This window comes from Panthera pardus, unplaced genomic scaffold (assembly GCF_024362965.1).
Source record: "Panthera pardus isolate Hobbes unplaced genomic scaffold, ASM2436296v1 HiC_scaffold_12, whole genome shotgun sequence".
In the NCBI taxonomy this organism is placed as follows: Eukaryota; Metazoa; Chordata; class Mammalia; order Carnivora; family Felidae; genus Panthera; species Panthera pardus.
Window position 1 is genome coordinate 102,503,527 of NW_026526677.1, and position 18,612 is coordinate 102,522,138.

The following is an 18,612-nucleotide window of genomic DNA, read 5'->3' on the forward strand; positions in this document are numbered from 1 at the left end:
CATGAGTATCCCTACCACTAAAGGTGGTACGTGTTCACAGTACAGCCACCTACCAGATGACCTGTTACACCATACTACACCAGCCATGCTCAACTTGAATTGCTCTGCATGGGGATATCTATATAGATAGAAATATGGAGAGAGGTATAAGAAGATATAGATAGATGCAATTATAGAGATAGCCATATAGATATGTATGTAGGTATACATGCATGTTTTTCATATATAGGGTCTATGTATATACATTTAATACTTGTTTGCCAATCTTTCCAGGCACATATCCATACAATCGTATGGATACCAGAACTGTGATCATAGCATGTTGGAGATTGGCTCAGAGATATGATAATTTCTAAAGGAATTTATTGGGGAGTGGGGAAAGACAGTGCTCTGAGCTACTGGCATAATTACCATGACCACATAGAGAATACCACAGTAAACAGACATTTGCTTTGCACCCCTAAAATAATTAGCTCATGTTGTTTTGTAATAGTGTTGAGCTGGTCAGGACAAACACTACCACCCTTAGTAACAAAGAGCCTGTGATGTGGGGAAAGGCCACAAAACCGGTCTGAGCTCATAGTTCAGCAATTGAGTTGGGGCTGGAGCTCCAGGACCCTGACCTTTGTGGACCTGCACCCCACAGAAAGTAGGGTCTGGCTCCAAAATCCTTGAGACCAGATTGAGAGGAAATAAACATGATGAAAGAGAGCTGAATTTTAGATGAAGTAACATAGTCCTGACTTGTGCTTCTCGAAGTTATTTTGCCTGATGGTGGAGGGAGTGAGGCCATATGTGTGGCAGGAAGGTTGTTAGAAAATGTACACAGCACGTTTTTTCACACTGTTAATTTTACTCAATTATTTTGCGTTAGGGGTAGGTGATTAAAGCTCTTTAATTGGTAAATAAACTTCAACCATAGGGAAAAATGCAACATATGCTTGGTTTTTAAGATAAAAGACCGCTAAAGAATTTTAATCTCTTAGCAGGATATTTTATAGCGATATCCATAGGCCCCTGGAGATTAGAGTTTATTCTTCTTTACTTTTAGAATACATTTGTAGAGAAGTTTGAACTAGCCTCTAAGAAACTCTCCTGGCACACACTCAGAGAAACCACAAGAATGTGTGTGTACCCTTGTGGGAGAGGTTGCTCTGACCTCATGAACATAGCTATCCAGTCTAGGGACAGTGGGGGAAGAAAACGAAAATTTGTTCTAGGCAGAACATTAAGAACCCACTCCTGATATTTCCATCCGTTTGGAAGAACATTTGATAATTTTTCTTTAAGAAGGAACCCAAAATTCTCTACTTATTCCTGTTCCGGAAGGACTGGCTTGGTCTAGTGCTGCTTGGGCAGGACAGGTAAGCTTCTCTGATTCCGGAATTCAGTATTAGACCCCTGGCCTGTAGACATGCAACATTCTCCAACTTCACCTTTCTTATATATGACAGTGAATTTTGGGGCGTGGTTCTCCATTTTGAGAGAGAGTATGTGTGTGAGTACACGCACAAGTGGGGGAGAAGTGGAGGGGGGGGGGGTGGGAATCTCAAGCTGACAGCACAGAGTCTGACAAAGGACTGGAACTCACCAACTGTGAGATCATGACCTGAGCCGAAATCAAGTGTTGAACCCTTGACCGACTAAGCTACCCAGGCAACCTTGCTTACTTTTTTCTAATTTCTAAACTCATTTAGAACTCAACGGAGAGAAAAGAATATATTTATTAGAACTCATTTGAAAACCCATGAATTTCCTCATTACTGTGTGCCATCATCTGCACTTAAACTTTTTGTTCATCTTCTCATTGAACTGCTATAAACTTGAAGACGTAGAAAGCATTATTTCCATGACATACACGGAAAAACGGAGACTCAGAAAAGTAAAACAATTTGCTTGTACTCCTTCCTATAAGCCTGTGCCTAGGCCTATGATTCCATGAAGGAGAGAGAAGTACAAACTGTGTCCCATAAACCAAATCTAGTCTTTGGCCTGTTTTATCAAAGTTTTTCTTGGAGGACCACCAGGCCCACCTACTTACTGCCTTTTGTTGTGTTCTCCCTACAACAACAGAGTAGGGCACAGAGCTGAGGAATTGTGACAGAGGTCATATGAACCCCAAGCCTAAAATACTTACTATCTGGCTCTTGACAGAAAAAGTTTGCTGATGACCCCTGGTCTAAATCTAATAATTGGTTGGATTCGTAAGAATAAAAGAGTGGGCAGCAAGAAGAGAAGGTTGTGTTGAGCAGGTAGCATAGTCAAGTGGCAGAGAAATACGGCTGATGACAAGCTGTAACATGTGCCTATGGGTCTGATGATCTGAAGTGGTATGAAGAGGGAAGGTCACTGGGTTGAAGACAGATAAGAAGCTAGGAGGACTTACATGTCAGATGTGCCATCTTTGAGACTATTAAAAACTCCCAAAATGAGAATGGGGAGGAAGGTCGTGAACTGCATACTAAACTCTATTAAAATATAAGAGAGATCTTGACAGAAGGCAAAGGAGGGTGGTGAGGGTGTTAGCAGGAGAGAATAACCCTCCATAACAGGAGGGATTCCATAGAAGAGGGTGATATAGATGAGACCAAGAATGGTTTGCATTCCACATTCTATATTCAGTGTCCTCTAGCCTCAAAATGAACACATGTTCCCTTAATTTGTTCCCAGTATGTCACACATTCCATTATTAGAGCATATATCCCACATAATTTTTTTTGTTTTAACAACGTTGTTGAGCCAGAGTATATGTACCATAAAATTCACCCAGTGTTAAGGCTCACTGACTCTTAATGAATGTACCTAGTTGTGAAACCATCACAAAAAATTTTTGGCACATTTCCTTTTGTACCCAGAAGATCCCTTGTGTCCATCTACAGTCCCTTCTCATTCCCACTTCCAGCCCCGGATAGATATCTGTCAACCTGCTATGAGTCTCTAGGTTTTATGGATGTTTCATATAAATGTAATCATTCAATATATGGTCTTTTATGACTTTTTTTCCCACTCAGCATAAAAGTTTTTATGAGGTTTTATTCGAATAGCAGCATGAATCAGTACTTTATTCCTTTATATTGCTGAACTGTAATCCATCGCATACATAGACCAAATTTTATTTATCCATTCATCAGTTGATGGATATTCAGGTTGTTTCCCCTTTGGCGATCTTGCTAATAATGCTGCCATGAACATTTATGTACATGTTTTTGTATAGAGGTATGATTTCATTTCTCTTGGGTATATATCCAAGGACTGGAATTTCTGGGCACATGGTAACTCTATGTTTAACATTTTGAGGAGCTGCTAGACAGTTTTCCAAAGCAATTGTGCCATTTTATACTCCCACCAGCAATGTATGAGGATCCCCATTTCTCCACATCCTCGCCAACACTTGCTATTGTCTTTTTATTTATAGCTATCTCCAACGTGATTTTTATTTGCATTTCCCTAATGACTAATGATGCTGAGCATCTTTTCATGTGCTGATTGCCTTTTTGTGTATCATCTTTGGTGAAATGTCTATTCATCTCTTCTGTCCATTTTTAAAATTGGTTTGTGTTTTTATTATTGAGGTGTAAGAGTTCTTTATTCTAGTTACAAGTAGTTGGATAGATGGGGGCAAATATTTTCTCCAATTTTGTGGGTTGTTTTATTTTTTCATAAAATAGGGAACGCTTCACGAATTTATATGTCATCTTTGTGCAAGGGCCATGCTAATCTTCTCTGTATCGTTCCAATTTTAGTATATTTGCTGCTGAAGCAAACACTGTTGTTTTATTTTTTAAATGGTGTCCTTTGAACCACAAACGTTTTTTTTTTTCCTTGCAATGAAGCAGAATTTTTTTTTTCTTTTGTTCCTTGTGTTTTGGTATCATAATTCAGAAGGCTTTGTCTAACCTAAGGTCACAAGTATTTCCTTGTATATTTTCTTTTTAGGAGTTTTGTAGTTTTCCTTGTATAATCATTTAGGTCTATGATCTATTTTGAGTGAATTACTACATATGAAGTCCAGCTTCATTCATTTGCTTATGGTTACAGAGCTGTCCCAGCATCATTTGTCAAATAGACTATTCAGACGATTATTTTCCTATTGAATTGTCTTGGCACCCACACCAAAAATCAAGTAATTATAAATGTAAGGGTTTATTTCTGGACTGTGAATTCCATTCCATTCATTTATAAGTCTATCCTCATGCCAGAACCACACAGGCTTGATTATTGTTACTTTGTAGAAGGTTTCAAACTGGGAAGTGTGAATTCTCTAATCTTATTTTTTTCCCCCACGATTGTTTTATTACATGTCCCTTGAATTTCCACATGAATTTTAGGAAGTAAAGTGCTACTTTCCGAGAAAAAAAAAACTGGGAATTTGATAGAGATGGTGTTAAATCTTAAAGATCGATTTGGAGAGGATTGTCATCTTCACAGTGTTCTCTGGTCCATGAATGAGGGATGACTTTGATATTTTTAAGGTCTTCTTTTATTTCTTTTTTTTTTTTTTAACTTTTTAATGTTTGCTTATTTTTCAGAGAGAGAGACATAGCATGAGAAGGGGAGGGACAGAGAGAGAAAGAGAGGGAGACACAGAATTGGATGCAGTGTCCAGGCTCTGAGCTGTCAGCACAGAGCCTGTTGTGGGGCTCAAACCCATGAATCATGAGATCATGACCTGAGCTGAAGTCAGATGCTTAATTGACTGAGCCACCCAGGGACCCCAGGTCTTCTTTAATTTCTTGCAACAATGTTTTTTAATATTCAGATTATAAGATTTCATTTATTTAATTTATTCTCAGATACTTAATTTTTTGCAACTATAAATAGAATTGTTTTCTTAATTTAACTTTCAAATTGTTCATTGATAATTTATACAAATACAAGTGATTTTCATATTTTGATCTGCCCTGCAACCTTGTTGAATTCTTTTTTGTTGTTGTTGTTCTAATAATTTTTAGTGGATTGCTTGGGCATTTCTATACAGGGTATCATCATGTCACCTGCAAATAGAAATAATTTTGCTTCTTCTTTTCCACCATTAATTCCTTCTTAATGCCTAATTGCCCTGCCTGGAATCTCCAGCACAATGTTGAGCAGCAGTGGTGAAAGCAGGCATCCTTGCCTTTATCTTGATCTTAGAGGAAGCATTCAGTATTTCACTTAAGTTGTTTCAGTTAAGTATGATATTAGTTGTGGGTTTTTCATAGATGCCCCTTAGCAAGTGGAGGAAGTTACCTTCTATTAATGGTATGTTGAAGGTTTTAATCATGAAAAGCTGTTACACTTTGTCAAATGCCTTTTTGGTGTGTAGTGAGATGACCCTGTGGGATTTGTGCTTTATTCTATGGATAAGTTACATTACAGTGATTTCCACATGTTAAACTCATATTGCATTCCTGGAATAAATCCTATGTGGTCATGGTGTATAATCCTTCTTAAAGTTAATGAATGTGGTTTGTTAATATTTTATTGAGTATTTTGCATGTATATTCATAAGAGATACTGGTCTACGGTTTTCTTGTAGTGTCTTTGTCTAGTTTTGAGATCAAATAATACAGGCTTCATAGAATGAGTTGGGAAGTGATCCCTCTTCTTCTATTTTTTAAAGGGGTTTATGAATAATTGGTATTAATTTTTTTAAGTGTTTAGTTGAATTCAGCAATAAGGTCATCTGGATCTGGGCTTTTCTTTGCAAGAAGTTTTAAAATTACCAATTCATTTTTTAAAATTTGTTGTAGGTCATTAACGTTTTCTTTCTTTTTTACTCAATGTTGGTTGTTTGTCTCTTTAGGAATTTATCTACTTCATGTAAATTATCTAATTTGTTAGCATACAGTTATTCATGGCACTTCCTTATAATCTTTTTTATTTCAGTAAAATTAACAGTGATTTATCCTTTTATTCTTGACTTTAGTAATTTAAGTCTTCAGTTTTTTTTCCTGTCCAGTCTAGATAAAGGTGTGTTAATTTTGTTGGTCTTTACAAAGGAACCCTTTTTTGGTTTTACTAATTGTTTTATTCTCTATTAATTTCTGCTCCAATCTTTCTATTTCCTTCCTTCTTCTTGCCTTGGGTTTAGTTTGCTCTTTTTCCGCTTTCTTAAGATGGAGGTTAATTTATAATTCATTGATTTCTTTCTCAGAATATTCTAATTTTCCTTTTTGTTTCTTCTTTGGCACATTGATTATTCAGTAGTGTTTTACTTTCCACCTATTTGTGAATTTACCAAACCCATTGCCATTAGTAATGTCTAATTTCATTCTATGTGGTTAGAGAACATGCTCTGCATTATTTCAACTTACATATAGAGAGAAGCTTCTTCTTTGGCGTAGTACATGTTCTGTCCTGGAGAATATTCCACGTGGACTTGATAAAATTGTGTAGTCTTCTGAGTGAAGACTTGGGTAGATGTTTATTAGGTCTAGTTCATTTATAATGTTAAAATATTAGATTTCCTTGATCTTCTGTCTGGTTGTTCTAATATTTTTGAATGTGAAATATTGAAGTGTCTAACTATTCTTACTGAATTGCCTTATTTCTTCCTTCACTTAGTTTTGCTTCACTGGAGCAAACATTGTTAGATGCGTATATTTTTTAAAATTGTTGTAAATCCCTGATTAATGCTTTTTATCACTAGAAAATGTTCCTCATTGTCTTTAGTAATAGTGCTATAATTCTATTTTATCTATAGTAAATTCCAGATTTTTTTCTGTATGAATTATACAGAAATTCTTTTGAAATTCTTTTACTTTCAGTCTCTCAGCATTATTAAATGTTGTTTGTCTCCTGTTGACAATTTAGAGTTGGTTCTTACTAACCAATCTGGCAGTCTGTGCCTTTTGATTGGATTGATTAATCCATTCACATTTAATGTTAATACTGGGATAATTGTACTTTTATTTTCAGTATGTCCCATTTTGGGTGTTTTTATTTTATTTATTTTCTAAATCCAGTATAATTAATATATAGTCTTATATCACTTTCAGGTGTATAATAAAGTGATTCAACAATTCTTTACATTATTCCATGCTCTTCATGATAAGTGTACTCTTAATCCTCTTCAACTATTTTGCCTATCCTCTTACCTCCTTTTTGGAAACAGTAAGTTTCTTCTCTGTATTTAAGAGTCTAGTGTTTTTTGTCCTCCCCACCCCCCCCACACACACTTTTTTCCCTTAAATTCCACGTATGAGTAAAACCATAGGGTATTTATCTTTCTCTGAAGGACTTATTTCACTTAACATTATACTTTCTACATTCATCCATGATGTCATAAATGGCAAAATTTCATTTTTATGGCTCAGTAATATTCCTGTGTGTGTGTGTGTGTGTGTGTGAGTATCCCATCTATTTTTGATCCATTCATCTATGAATGAACCCTGTGTTGCTTTCATATCTTGCCTATTGTAAACAATGCTGCAATAAACCTCTGGGTGCATATTTTCTTATATTACAGTTTTCATTGTCTTTGGGTAAATACTGAATAGAATTACTGGGTCATATAGTATTTCTATTTTTAATGTTTTGAGGTACCTCCATGCTATTTTCCACCAGTTTGCATCCTACCGACAGTGCATGAGAGTTCCATTTTCTCCACATCCTCACCAACGCTTGTTCCTTGTCTTCTTCAATTTACCCATTCTGACAGCTGTGAGGTGATAGGTCATTGTGGTTTTGATTTGCATTTCTCTGATTATTAGAAATTTTGACTATCTTTTCATGTGTTGGTCATTTTTATGTTTATGGAATAATGTCTGTTTATGTCTTCTGTCCATTGTTTAATTGGATTATTTGGGTTTTTGGGTGTTGAGTTGTAGGAGTTCTTTATATATCTTGGATATTTATCCCTTATCACATATATCATTTGCAGATATCTTCTCGCATTCAGTAGGTTGTCTTTTAGTTTTGTTGACTGTTTCCTTTCTTGTGCAAAACCTTTTTATTTTGATATAGTGCTATCAGTTGTTTTTTTGTTTTGTTTGCTTTTGTTTCCCTTGTCTTAGGAAAGAAACACTTCTAGAAAAATAGTGATATGGCCAATGGCAGAGAAATTACTGTGTTCTCTTCTAGCATTTTTATGGTTTCAGGTCTCACATTTATGTCTTTAATCCATTCTGAGTTTCTTTTTGTGTATGGTGTTAGAAAGTGGTCTAGTTTCCTTCTTTTGCATGTAGCCGTCCAGATTTTTCAACACCCTTTGTTGAAGAGACCTTGCATATTTCCATTGCATATTCTTGCCTCCTTTGCCATCTATTAATTGACCATATAATTGTGGGTTTATTTCTGGGGTCTCTATCCTATTCCATTGACATATGTGTCTATTTTTGTGTCCATACCATACTGCTATGATTATTATAGCTTTGTAGTATATCTAGAAATCTGGGATTGTGATACTTCCAGTTTTGTTCTTTTTCAAGATTGCTTTGGTTATTCAGGGTCATGGTAGCTATACTTGTGGTGAACATAGCATAATATGTAAACTTACAAAGTCATTAAGTTGTATATTTGAATTATTCAGAATAATTCAGGATTATTCTAGTTCTGTGGAAAAATGCTGTTGGTGTTTTGATAAGAATTTCATTAAATCTGTAGATTGCTTTGGGGTTGTAGAAACATTTTATCAATATTCCCCCAATCCATGAGAACGGACTGTATTTCCATTTATTTGTGTCATCTTCAGTTTTTTTCATCAGTGTTTCATAGTTTTTAGAGCACAAGACTTTCGCATCCTTAGATAACTTTATTCCTTGAAACATTATTTTTTGGTGTAATTGTAAACAAAATGGTTTTCTAAGTTTCTCTTTCTGCTACTTCATTATTGGTGTATTGAAATGCAGCCGATTTCTGTATATTAATTTTGTATCCTCATAGTTTACTGAACTAATTTGTCAGTTTTAGTAATTTTTGGTAGAGTCTTGGATTTTCTATGCCTTTTGCAAATAGTGAAAGTTTTACTTCTTCCTTACCAATTTGAATGCCTTTTATTTATTTTTGTTGTCTGATTGCTTTAGCTAGGATTTCCAGTACTATGTTGAATGAAAATGGAGACAAAAATCTATGATAAAAACAGAGAGGGAGGCAAACCATATGAGTCTCTTTTAAAAAAATTTTTTTTTATGTTTTCTTTCTTTATTTTTGAGAGACAGCACGAGGAAGAGAGTGGGAAAGAGAGGGAGAACAGAATCTGAAGCAGGCTTCAGGCTCTGCACTGTCAGCACAGAGCCCTATGTGGGGCTTGAACTCAGGAACCATGAGATCATGACCTGAGCCGAAGTTGTATGCCTAAACAACTGAGCCACTCAGGTGACCCCATAAGAGACTTTTAAATACAGAGAATAAACTGAGGGTTGCTGGACCATGGTTGGATCAGGGAAATGGGCTAAATGGGTGATGGGTATTAAGGAGGGCACTTGTTGGGATGATCACTAGGTGTTATATGCAGAGTGATGAATCACTAAATTCTATTCCTGAAACCATAAGTACGCTGTGTTAATTAACTTGGATTTAAATTTTTAAAACTGTTAAAATTATTTTTTTAAAAGAATGTCAAAATTGCTCAGATATTTTGAATAAAAACAAAGATGTTATTTAAAAATTAAGAATAAAACATAATTACACCACCAAGAAAAGTGGTTAGAGTAGACATCCTTGCCTTATTCCTGATATTCGTAGAAAACCTCTCAGCTTTTCACCATTGAGAATGGTAGCTGTGGGCTTTTATTACATGGGCTTTATTACGTTGAGGTATGTTCCCTCTAAACCTACTTGGCTGAGAGTTTTTATCATGAATGGATGTTGTACTTTGTCTAAAGCTTTTTCCACATCTATTGAGATGATTGTATTTTTTTGAGTATATTTGACACAATGTTACATTAGTTTCAGGTGTACAACTTAATGATTTGACACATGTATACAGTATGTTATGTTCACCACAAGTATACCTACCATCTGTCCCATTTACATCGCTGTTACAATATCATTGATTGTGTTCCTTATGCTCTACCTTTTTATCGCTATGACTTATTCCATTACTGGAGGCCTGTATCTCCCTCTCTCCTTTCCATTTTGCCCAACTCCAACCCCTGTCCCCTGTTAGCAACTACCAATTCTCTGTATTTATAGTTCTGATTCTTACTTTTGTTTTTTAGATTCCATTTATGAGTGGAATCATACGGTATTTGTCTTTCACAGTCGGACTTAGTTCACTTACCTGAAACCCTATAGGTCCATCCATGTTGCCTCAAATGGCACAATATCCTTTTTTATGGCTATGCAATATTCTATTGTGTATATATACCAAAATTTCGTTATCCATTTGTCTATTAACAGACACTTACATTGCTTCCATGTCTTAGCTATTGTAAATAATGCCGCAATAAACATAGGGGTTCATATATCTTTTTAAGTGTTTTCGTTTTTCCTGAGTAAATACCCTGTAGTGGAATTTTTGGACTATATGGTATTTTTTTTTTTTATGAGGAACCTCCATACTGTTTTTCACAGGGACTATACCAATTTGCATTCTCACCAACAGTATGCAAGTGTTCCTTTTTCTCTACATCCTTGCCAACACTTGTTATTTCTTATGTTCTTGATTTTTTCCCCATTTTAACAGGTATGAGGTGATATCTCATTGTGGCTTTCATTTGTTTCCCTCATGATTAGTGATTTTGAGCATCTTTTCATGTGTCAGTTGGCAATCTGTATGTCCTCTTTGGAAAAACTGCCTATTAAGGTCCTTGCCCATTTTTAATTGGATTGTTTGGGGGTTTTTTTGGCGTTGAGTAGTATGAATTCTTTATGTATTTTGGATATTAATTCCTTATTGGATATATCACTTGCCAAATATATTCTCTCATTCAGTAAATTGTCTTTTTTGTTTTGTTGATGGTGTTCTTTGCTATGCAAAAAAAAAAAAAAAAAAGTGTCAATGTAGTCCCAGTACTTTATTTTTACTTTTGTTTCCCTTGCCTTAGGAGACCTATCCAGAAATAAGTTGCTTTGGCTGATGTCAGAGAAATGACTGCCTGTTTTCTCGTGTAGGATTTTTATGGTTTCAGGTCTCATTTTCAGATTTCTAATCCATTGTGAGTTTATTTTTGTGTGTGGTGTTGGAAAGCAGTCCCTTTTCATTCTTTTACATCTAGCTGTCCTGTTTGCCCAGCACCATTTATTGAAAAGGCTGTGTTTTCCCCTGTTGGATATTCTTTTCTCCTTTGTCATAGATTGATTGACCATATGTATATGTGGGTTTATTTCTGGAGTCACTATCCTGTTTTGTTAATCTATGCGTTTTTTATGTGCTAGTACCATACTCTTTTGATTACTACAGCTCTGTAATATATCTAGAAGTCTGGGATTGTGATACTCCAGCTTTGTTCTTTGTCAAGGTTGCTTTGGCTATTCAGGGTCTTCTGTGATTCCATACAAATTTTAGTTTTATTCTAGTTTTGCCATAAATGCTATTGGTGTCTTGGCAGAGATTGCATTGAAATTGTAGATTGCCCTGGGTGATATGGACATCTGATAATATTCTTCCAGTTCATGAGAATGGACTATCTCCATTTGTCTGTGTCATCTTCAAATTCTTTCATCAGTGTGTTATATTTTTCAGAGTACAGGTCTTTCACCTCTTTGGTTAAATTTATTCTTAAATGCTTTAGTCTTTCTGATGCAATTGTAAATGGCATTGTTTTTTAAATTTCTCTTTCCTGTTACTTTGTTGTAGTGTATAAAGACACTGCCAACTTCTGAATTTACATGCCCCTTGACTGCATTCATTGCTTCTAGTAGTTTTTTGGTGGAATCTAGGATTTTCTATACATAGCATCATGTCATCTGTGAATAGTGACAGTTTAACTTCTTTACCAATATGGATGCCTCTTATTTTTTTTTCTTCTCTGATTGCTTTGGCTAGGATTTTTAGTACTATGTTGAATAAAAGTGAAGACAATTGACATGCTGTCTTGCTTCTGACCTTAGAGGGAAAACTCTGTTTTTCACTGCTTAGGATAATGTTAGCCACGAGTTTTTCATATATGATCTTTATTATGTTGAAGTATGTTCCATCTATCCCCACTTTGTTAAGAGTTTTTATAATGAAAGGATATTGAATCTTGTGAAATGCTTTTTCTGCATCTGTTGAGATGATTGTATGATTTTTGTCCTTTTTGTTAATGGGGTACATGATGATTGATTTGCAGACTTTGAATCATCCTAGCATCCCAGGAATAAATCCCATCTGATCATGGTGAATGATCTTTTTAATGTATTGTTATATGTAGTTTGCTAATATTTTGTTGAGGATTTTTGCATCTATATTCATCAGGGATATCGGCCTGTAGTTCTCTTTTTTTGTGGTGTCTTGTCTGACTTTGTATTAGGGTAATGCTGGCCCTGTAGAAACTATTTGGAAACTTTCCTTCCTCTCCAATTTTTGGAATAGTTTGAAGAGAATAGGTATTAATTCTTCTATAAATGTCTACTAGAACTCATTTGTGAATCCATCGGGTCCTGGACTTTTATTTGGCGGGGGGTTGATTATTTAATTTCATTACTTATCAGTCTAGTCAAATTTTTTATTTATTCATGGTTCAGTTTGTTGAAGACTGGATATTTCTAGGAATTTATACATTTCTTCCAGGTTGTCCAGTTTGTTGGCATATAATTTTTCATAATATTCTCTTATAATCCTTTGTATTTCTGTGGTGTTGATTGTTAATAGTCTTCTTTAATTGCAGATATTGTTTATTTGAGATCTCTCTCTCTCTCTCTCTCTCTCTCTCTCTCTTTTTATGAGTCTGGCTCAAGGCTTATCAATTTGGTTGATCTTTTCAAAGAACCAGATCATGGTTTCATTGATCTGTTCAATTTTTTTAGTTTCTATTTCACTTATTTCTGCTCTAATCTTCATTATTCCTTTCTTCTACTGGTTTGGGGTTTTGTTTTTCTTTTTGTAGTTCTTTTAAGAGCTAGGTTAAGTTGTTTGGGATTTTTGTTGTTGAAGCAGGCCTGTATTGCTATAATCCCTCTTAGAACAGCTTTTGCTGCATCTAAAAGATTTTGAACCATTGTATTTTCATTTTCACCTGTCTTCATGTATTTTTTCTCTCTTTTGTGTCTTGGTTGACCCATTTAATGTTTAGTAGCATGTTATTTAACCTCCATGGATTTGTATTCCTTCCAGATTTTTTCTTATGGTTTATTTCTAGGTTGACTTGTGGCCTAGTGTAATCTATTCTAGAGAATTTTTCATGTGCACTTGAAAGAATGTGCATTCTGCTAGTTTTGGATGGAATGTTGTGAATATATTTGTTATATTCATCTAGTCTAATGTGTCATTCAAAGCAACTGTTTTGTGTTCATTTTCTGTTTGGATGATCTGTCCATTGCTATAGGTGGGGTGTTAAAGATTTACTATTATTGTAATACTATTGTATTACTATTGATTTCTTTCTGCATATTTGTTAATAACTGCTTTATGTATTTGGGTGTTGCCATGTTGAGTGTATAAATATTTATAATGTTTACAATATTCTTGTTGGATTATTCCCTTTTTGATTATGTGGGGTTCTTCTTTGTCTCTTGTTACAGTTTGTTTTAAAGTCTATTTTATACAATATAAGTATTACTACCCAGCCTTCCTTTCACTTCTCTTTGCACAGTAAATGTTCTTCCATCCCTTTACTTTCAATTTGCATGTGTCTTCAGGTCTGAAATTAGTGTCTTGTAAGCAGCATATAGATGGGTCTTACTTTTTTATCCATTCATTCATCCTATATCTTTTGATTGGAGCATTTAGTTCATTTACATTCAAAATAATTGGTAGGTGTGTATTTATTGACATTTTGTTACTTGTTTTATGGTTGTATTTGTAGTTCTTCTCTGTTGCTTTCTTCTCTTGCTCTTGTGGTTTGATGGCTTTCTTTAGTAATATGCTTAGACTACTTTCTCTTTAGTTTTTGTAGATCTATTACAGGTTTTTGACTTGTGCTTTCCATTAGGTTTATATATAATTTCTTATGCATACAGTCTATACTAAGATTATGGTCACTTACATTTGAATCTATTCTAAAAGCAGTAAACTTTTGCTACCCCCTACACCTTTTAGGTATACGGTATCATCTTTTACATCGTTTTATTTCATGAACCCATGACTTATTTTTTATAGATATACTGGATTTTACTACTTTTGTGCTTTAACCTCCATACTGGTTTTGTAAGTGATTAATAATTTTATTATGTTTATATGTGCCTGTGAATTTTTTTTCCTTTCCTATTTTTCTTACTCATGCTTGTGGTCTTTCCTTTGCTTTTTTTTTTTTTCAATGTTTATTTATTTATTCATTTTTGAGAGAGAGCAAAAGAGAGCATGTGCATGTGAGTGGGAGAGGGGCAGAGAGAGGCAGGGGGAGGGAGACAGAGAATCCTAACCAGGGTCCACACTGCCAACACAGAGCCTGATGTGGGGCTCAAACCCACAAACCATGAGATCATGACCTGAGCTGAAATCGAGTTGGATGCTCAACCTACTGAACCACCAGGCACCCCTCGTCTTTGTTTTTCATTCAGAGAACCTGTTTTAATATTTTTTGTAAGACTGGTTTAGTGGTGATGAATTCCTTTAACTTTTGTTTGGGAAACTCATTATCTCTTCTTCTATTCTAAATGATAACTTTGCCGGATAGAGTGTTCTTGTTTGCAGGATTTTTCCTTTCAGCACTTTGAGGATATCATGCCACTCCCTTCTAGTCTAAAAGTTTCTGCTGAAAAATGAGCTAATAGCTTTGTGGGGTTTTCCTCGTATATGTTTTCTTTTCTCTCGTGGCTTTTAAAATTCACTTTATTACGCCTTTTCACCATTTTAATTACTATGTCTGGGTGTGGACCTCATTGGTCTGATTTTGTTGGGGCTTTCTGTGGCTTCTGGATCTGAATGTCTATTTCCTTCCCTAGAGTTAGGGAGTTTTCAGCTATTATTTTTTCATATAAATGTTTTGTCCCCTTTTCTCTGTCTTTTCTTTTTGGGTTCCCAATAATGCAAATGTTAGTATTCTCAATGGTGTCATCAAGTTCCCTTAACTTATTCTCCTATATTATTGTTCTTTTTGTTGTTCAGCCTAGTCGTTTCCATTACTCTATCTTCCAGCTCACTGATATATTCTTCTCCTGCCTCTAGTCTGTTTATTACTTCTAATGTATTTTTAATTTCAGTTATTGAGTTCATATATGATTGGTTCTTTTTGACATTTTCTATCTCGTTGTTGAAGATCTCACTGAAATTCTACTTTTATTTTTTAAAAATGTTTATCTTGAGAGATAGAGAGCAGGGGAGGAGCAGAGAGAGGGGGAGAGAGAGGGGGAGAGAGAGAGAGAGAGAGAGAGAGAGAGAGAGAGAGAGAGAATCCCAAGCAGGATCCATGCTGCCAGCACAGAGCCTGATGCAGGGCTCAATCACACAAACTGTGAGATCATGACCAGGGCTGAAATCAAAAGTCAGATGCTTGACTGATCCACCCAGGCACCCCAAGATTCCACTCTTTTTTCAAGTCCAATGGGTATCTTTATGACCATTATTTTAACTTCTCTATCAATTATATTACTTACCTCTATTCTGTTTGGCTCTCTTGGTTTGATTTTGTCCTGTTCTTTCATTTGGGACATACTCCTCTGTCCCTTCATTGTATCTAACTATTGGTGTCTATTTGTTAGGAAAGTCTGCTATATCTCCTGCTGTTAAAGTAGTGGCCTTATGCAGAAGAGGTCCTCTGGTTCCCCTGCAGTGCACTGTCCCCTGTTCCCCACAATGTGTTGCTTTAGAGGTGTCTCCTATGTGCGTTCTGTGTGCCCTCCTGTTGAGGCTGAGCTGCTTTTTCCTTCAAACTAGCCATCTGCAATGACTTGCTTTGATTGTTGTGGGCAGGGTTTTGTCCTGTGCTAAGGGGCCAGTATAAGGCTGCTTTGGGCTTGAGTTTGGTCAGACCTGGTGTTTGCCAGAACTGCAGTCGCACAAAACTGCAGAGTTCTTTCCCTGAATTATCCCCTAAGATGCTTTTGTCAGTGGGCAGGGCCTGAAATCAGACTCCATGTCTGCCTGCATTCTATCTGTTGAGGTTGCAGTGACCCCAAATTACCAGGCTGTCTCTTTGTGCTGCCCCTTTTACAGTGTTTGTTGACGAGTGGGGCTTGTAGTCAGACCAGATAACTGCCCCTGGCCCACTGCTGTGGCTCCAATTAAACTTGAGTACAGTTATCATCCCTGGGAGAGGGTAGGAACCACTTGGGAGTGGTGGTGGCCATTGCTTGCACATTGCCATGCTTGTGACATCACTTTGGAATGATCCCTGCCAAGTGCAGCCGATTGGGTGGGGCGAATCCACAGGAGTGTGGGTTGGGGTTCATTAGCAATGTACCCACTGGTCTGCTTGTTGGAAGGGAATGAGCGCCACTTTTGCAGAATTCCTGCTGAATGGGGCAGGTTTGATGGGGTAGATTCACAAGAGAATGTGCAGGTGGGGTGAATTATTATCAAGCCAGGTGGACGGTATTTGCACTGGTTCCCTTAGGTGTGCATATGTTGAGGCTTGTGGGTAGGAAAAAGAAATCATGCCAGTTAGCTCTTTGGTTTTTTGGAGAAATTTCCTACAGATTTCCTGCCCTTCCTGTATCCATTCTGACATTAGTAAATAAATCCCCTTTCTGTATACCCCAGGCATTTTCCAAACTGATGGTTCCGTGCTGTATCTATGTGTGGTTGTTTGTTATACTGTCTTTTTAAGGGTAGGGCCTCTGTTTCCTATCTCCTTCCAGTTCTCCCAGAGCAAAACCCACTGACTTATAAAATTCCTAGTGTTAAACCCCAGTAATTATAAAAACTTACAAAGTTAAGCTTTCTGCTTTTCATAGCGAAATGTTATGGGGATTTATCTTCCTAGTGTACCTCCCTTGTGCCTGGGGTGCCTGATGTGGGGTCTCTTCCTTTCCCTTCTCCATACTTTCAATGTCTCTTTTGTGGTTAGTCTTAAAGGTTAATTTGGTTCCCAAATGGGTCTCTGCCCTTTCTACAGTTTTTCTATGTGGCCTCTAATCCATAAATAGCTGTGGAGAGTCTCTTCTGCCAGTATTCAAGATATTTATGGGTTTATGATGTGGGTGTTACCTAGGCATATCCATGGAATGAGTTCAGCTCAGGATTTTCCTCCTCTGCCATCTACTCTTGTCCCATTTTTTTTTATTCCTTTGTTCCTTCTTTACTGCTTTCTTTTGCATTAAATGAACATTTCCTGCGGCAACTCTTAATTACTTTAGTAATATTTTTACTATTTAAAAATTTTTAATGGTTGTTCTTGCAATTACCATATATAGTAGATTCTGGTGACGTGTGGTGGTTATGTTCCACAGTTACTCTTTGAACGCACATGGGCTTGCTCACGCACACATGCACGTACATGTATGTGTGTCAAGTCAAATTACCGAGTCACTTATTTTCAACCTGATGAATTCCCCTTACTATTTCTTTTAAGGAAGGTCTGTTAGCATTGGAGTCTCTCCATTTTTATTTCTCTGGGAATGTCTTTTATTTCTTAACCTTCAATTTTGAAATACTGTTTTGCTGGATAAAAGATTCTAGCTGATGAGTTTTGTTGTTTTTCTTTTTCCCCTCCTTAAAATATGTCATTTAAATATGTCATTCTACTCCCTTCTTGCTCCATTTTTTCTGATGAGAAATCAGCTGTTAATCTTGTGTGAGTACTTTGCACATGACTAGGCATTTTTCTCTTTCTGTTTTCCAGATTTTCAGTTTGTCTTTCAACATTTTTTACTATTATGTGTCTAGATGTCGCTCTCTCTATGCTATCATATTTGGAATGGGTTGAGTTCCTGGATGTATGGATGAGTGCTTTTAATCAAATTTGAGAAACTTTCAGCCATTATTTTTTTCAAATATTTTTTTCTATTTTTTCCTCCCTCTCCTCTTCTATGGTTCTTTTATTATATGTATGTTGATGTGCTTAAGTTGTACCACACATCCCTATGATGTGTTTATATTTTTTATTTTTCCTCTCTATTCTTCAGAATGTATAATTTGTATCAATTTATCTTCAAATAAGCTGATATGCCCACTCAAATATATTGAGCCCCACTAGTGAACCTTTCAGTTACTATCCTTTGCAACTCTAAAATTATCTTTTGGTTTTTTTTTTTAAGTAATTTCTCTGAATTGGTGATCTCTCTTTGTTGAGATTCTGTCAGAATACCTTTCTTTATCTTTTTAAACAAAATTGCCCTTAATTCCTTAAACATATTGATAGTTGTTGTTTTGAAGTTTTGTCTACTAGATCTGACACCTTAACCCTCTCTTAGGCAGTTTGTGTTGCTTGCTTTTTTTTTTCCCAGTCATACTTCCCTGTTTCTTTGTATGCCTCATATTTTTTTGTTGAAAACTGGACATTTCAGATAACATATTGCAGTAACTCTATGTGCTAATCTACCCCTAAAAATCTTGATGATGTTGTCTGCTTGTTTATTTGTTTAGTGACTTGGTTGGACACTTTAGTAAAGTCAATTTCTTCTGGGGTATGCAGACCCTGATGCTACTCCTCAGAAAGTGTAACCTTG

General features: G+C 36.0%; 1 protein-coding gene and 1 non-coding gene across 2 annotated transcripts in view; both read right to left on the minus strand.

Moving 5' to 3' along the window:
• The window catches only part of NXPE2 (neurexophilin and PC-esterase domain family member 2), a 137,898-nt gene extending 127,670 nt beyond the window's left edge, over window positions 1-10,228 (minus strand). Inside the window, 1 exon segment of the mRNA XM_053900636.1 lies at window positions 10,205-10,228. Coding sequence (XP_053756611.1) covers window positions 10,205-10,228 — 24 coding nt within the window.
• Window positions 3,661-3,763, minus strand: LOC128776380 (U6 spliceosomal RNA). The gene has a single exon (XR_008421443.1). It is a non-coding gene; the product is annotated as a U6 spliceosomal RNA (small nuclear RNA).
• Window positions 10,229-18,612: the final 8,384 nt, after the last annotated feature.